At 30.9% G+C, this 2,910-nt stretch overlaps 1 protein-coding gene across 1 annotated transcript in view; it reads left to right on the top strand.

Annotated features, from left to right (window-relative positions):
- The window catches only part of heatr3 (HEAT repeat containing 3), a 23,563-nt gene extending 22,956 nt beyond the window's left edge, over positions 1–607 (top strand). Inside the window, exon 11 of the mRNA XM_037693980.1 lies at positions 217–607. Coding sequence (XP_037549908.1) covers positions 217–330 — 114 coding nt within the window. The 3' untranslated portion in view covers positions 331–607. The remainder of the gene's footprint in view (positions 1–216) is intronic.
- The last annotated feature ends 2,303 nt before the right edge of the window (positions 608–2,910 follow it).

The raw sequence follows: 2,910 nt of genomic DNA, 5'->3' as shown, positions 1-2,910 counted from the left end.
TATACACACTAAATTAAACAACTACTTACTATTTGTACTACTATTCCTACTTTGCGATTTTTCACTTAGGGAGCTGAGAAAGGAAACCCCCGCGATAAACGAGGGATTACTGTAATCGTTTAGGGATAATTGTATGTGTTGGATCATAAGTTTTCCAAATGCATATTTCTTTTCTCTCTTCTGTCTTTTGAATTAACTTTCACTTTTGTTTTTCAGGTACGTAAAGAAGGAAGAGGTAAATACAGCCCTCAGCAGCTCTGCGTGCTGGATAACATCAAAATCAACCTGAGAAGATTTATTAGTTACCTGGAAAAGATGGTGAAAAAATGAGGACTTTGTGTTTTTCATACTCTGATCATTGAAACACGTGTCTGAGACAATATGGCTGTGTTGCAGTCAACTATTTATGGTTATTTACTTTAAATAATGGTTTACAGTTTTTCTTGAGCTATGTTGAAGTTTGTGGTGAAAAGAGAGGTTTGGTTAATGGTTCACGCATTTAACTAACAAATGTTTTTGGCCCAGAACTACGTTTTAATGAAATCTCATCAATGTTAAGAGATCAGGAGAGCAAACTTCAACGTCTCTTTTTAGAACTCCTCATGTTCTCCCATGTTTCATTTATGCTGATGCTTTGATTGGTTTTTATTTCATTATTTTGTACAAGGCAGTTCTCACTTTTTTTGGAGAAATAATGTGTCTTGTCCTTAAAGAAGCACATAACTGGGTTGTTCTGTGTCAATTTTACAAATTTATTTTCTGTAAGAGTGGCTCGAATTTGAGTTAGTGAGATAATCCTGGAGCTTCTTAGTGGTTCTGAAGTTGAAAACACATTCTAAGGTTGTCCAAATAAGCAAATACAACTCATAACAGTTCCTGAAAGTACAAATAATGTTCAAAACAAATACTTGGATGGGATTTATTAAATTATTCTTAAAATATGTACAAATATTTGAACCAAACAATTAAATAAATAAGGCAGGACTTTGAAAACAGCAGTGTCACCTTGAATAACACTTAAAATGTATGAAAAGTGTACTGTAGAGGACACTGGAGTTGAAAGACAAATGTTTTGGATCAGACGTGCAGTAATAAAAATGTAGTTCACCCAAAATATAACATTTGAAAGTAAATTTAAGACCTTTTGCTTCTACAGTATAATTATTTTTTCAGATTATGTAAAAGGAATTATCTAAAGTACACACCCAGACCCTGCTTTTTTATACAAATTGGTGTATATTTAGTTTGAATAAATAATAGTATATTATGTTAACTATGATCAACTTAAAAAATCAACAAAATGTGGAAAGTTTCATGATAAAATGTTTTGGGTAAACATTTTTCTCCAACCTTGGTTAACTTTATTGTAAGACCTGACCTTTGATATGTACAAAAAATATGAAACAGACTAAAAAGCCATTTAATTCTCCATGAAATTAAATGTGACAAATTCCTATGACTCGTGATAAGTGAGACATTCTTGGCAATGTGATGATCATGTCGCGTGGTTATGAAAAGGTTCAGATTTTGTACACTTGGCAGCTCATTTTAGAAACGTGTCCAGATCAGATTTAAGAATCAAGCACACACTTTTTTCCTTAAGAAGACGACTATCAAATTAAAGCGCTCGTATCATGTTCGAGTGGTTGTAACTTGATATACATGAGGGTGATTCCTGTGCTTCCAATATTTGGGATTTTTCCATTACGTTGATTCAACTTTTATAACAATAATGAGAAGAAAAAAAAAGATTTGAGCTTGAAACTCATTTGAATTAACACAGATTGTCCAGTTTATGTTTTAAAAATGCAAAGCTAAATATGTTTTTTAAATCTGCTTGACAGCATTCAATACATTGTATTTTTTAACTTGAAAATTTGGGTCTATAAAAACAAGCAACATTTTTTTCTTGTTTATGTTATAACCCATTTATTGATCATATTTTTCTGCTTTTGACAGTTACAAAAGTATTTGAAAATTCATGTAAAAATGCATATTGCTGTTAAAAACAATAAAAAAAAATATGGAATTGAAAATTATCAGTTGCCATTTAAAAAAAAAAATTCTTATTTCTTTAAACACTATTTGGCGTTATACATCCTTTTTAACAGTTTTATTCTGATTAGGAATAAATATTTGCATACTTTTAAGTAAACCAAATTCATTTTAAAAGTGATTGAAGTATTGAAAGCACAAAATATATGCTAGTAATGTTAAGATTTAAACTTGCCCATTTTTGCAAAATAACTTATTAAAGGAGCAGATAAATTCAATTTAGAGTTAGTTAAAGTTGATGCTGTTGAAAATTGCCTTTTTTATGTTCTCTGCTCCCTTCTTCAGGGGTTGCCATAGCGAGTGAGCTTACCTCAAGACTTGGCAATTAAGTGGAAAATAGGATTTAGAAAATTAACTTCTGTATATACTTGTGTACTTAATATTTGTTAAAACTTTCAAGAAGTTTAAAAGTTGCTATAGTGTATGAAGTATGCATAAACTATGTTAAGCTATATTCCACTTCTGTAATTAAATAAATACATATAATTTGGAGATATCACATATCTTATAATTTAACAACAATCAGTTTATTATAATTATACTATTTCATAATTTTGAAAAATCTTATTTTAGATGAGAAGTTTTTTTTTTTTTTTGCAGTGGCAGAAATGGGCTTCCATACAGTGGAATTGTGCGAAGTGCCATTGAATTTAAATTAAATTTATGCCGCATTCGTTGCTTTCGGAAGCTTTATGCCAAAAATATAAAGAATAGATGGTTTTACAATTTCTATATCTTAGAAGCATATGAAATCAGAGCTCCTTATGTAACAAACCAACCAACTGTCTCTTGCGTAACTTCCATGGCTCCTCCCCCTTTTCACTCTGCGCAGCCGCAGTAGTAGGGAAAGGGTCA

The sequence above is a fragment of the Nematolebias whitei genome, chromosome 2 (genome assembly GCF_014905685.2).
Source record: "Nematolebias whitei isolate Nwh7 chromosome 2, NemWhi1, whole genome shotgun sequence".
Lineage (NCBI taxonomy): Eukaryota > Metazoa > Chordata > Actinopteri > Cyprinodontiformes > Rivulidae > Nematolebias > Nematolebias whitei.
The sequence above is the reverse complement of the archived record's forward strand: the minus strand, read 5'-3'. Positions and strand labels throughout refer to the sequence as shown.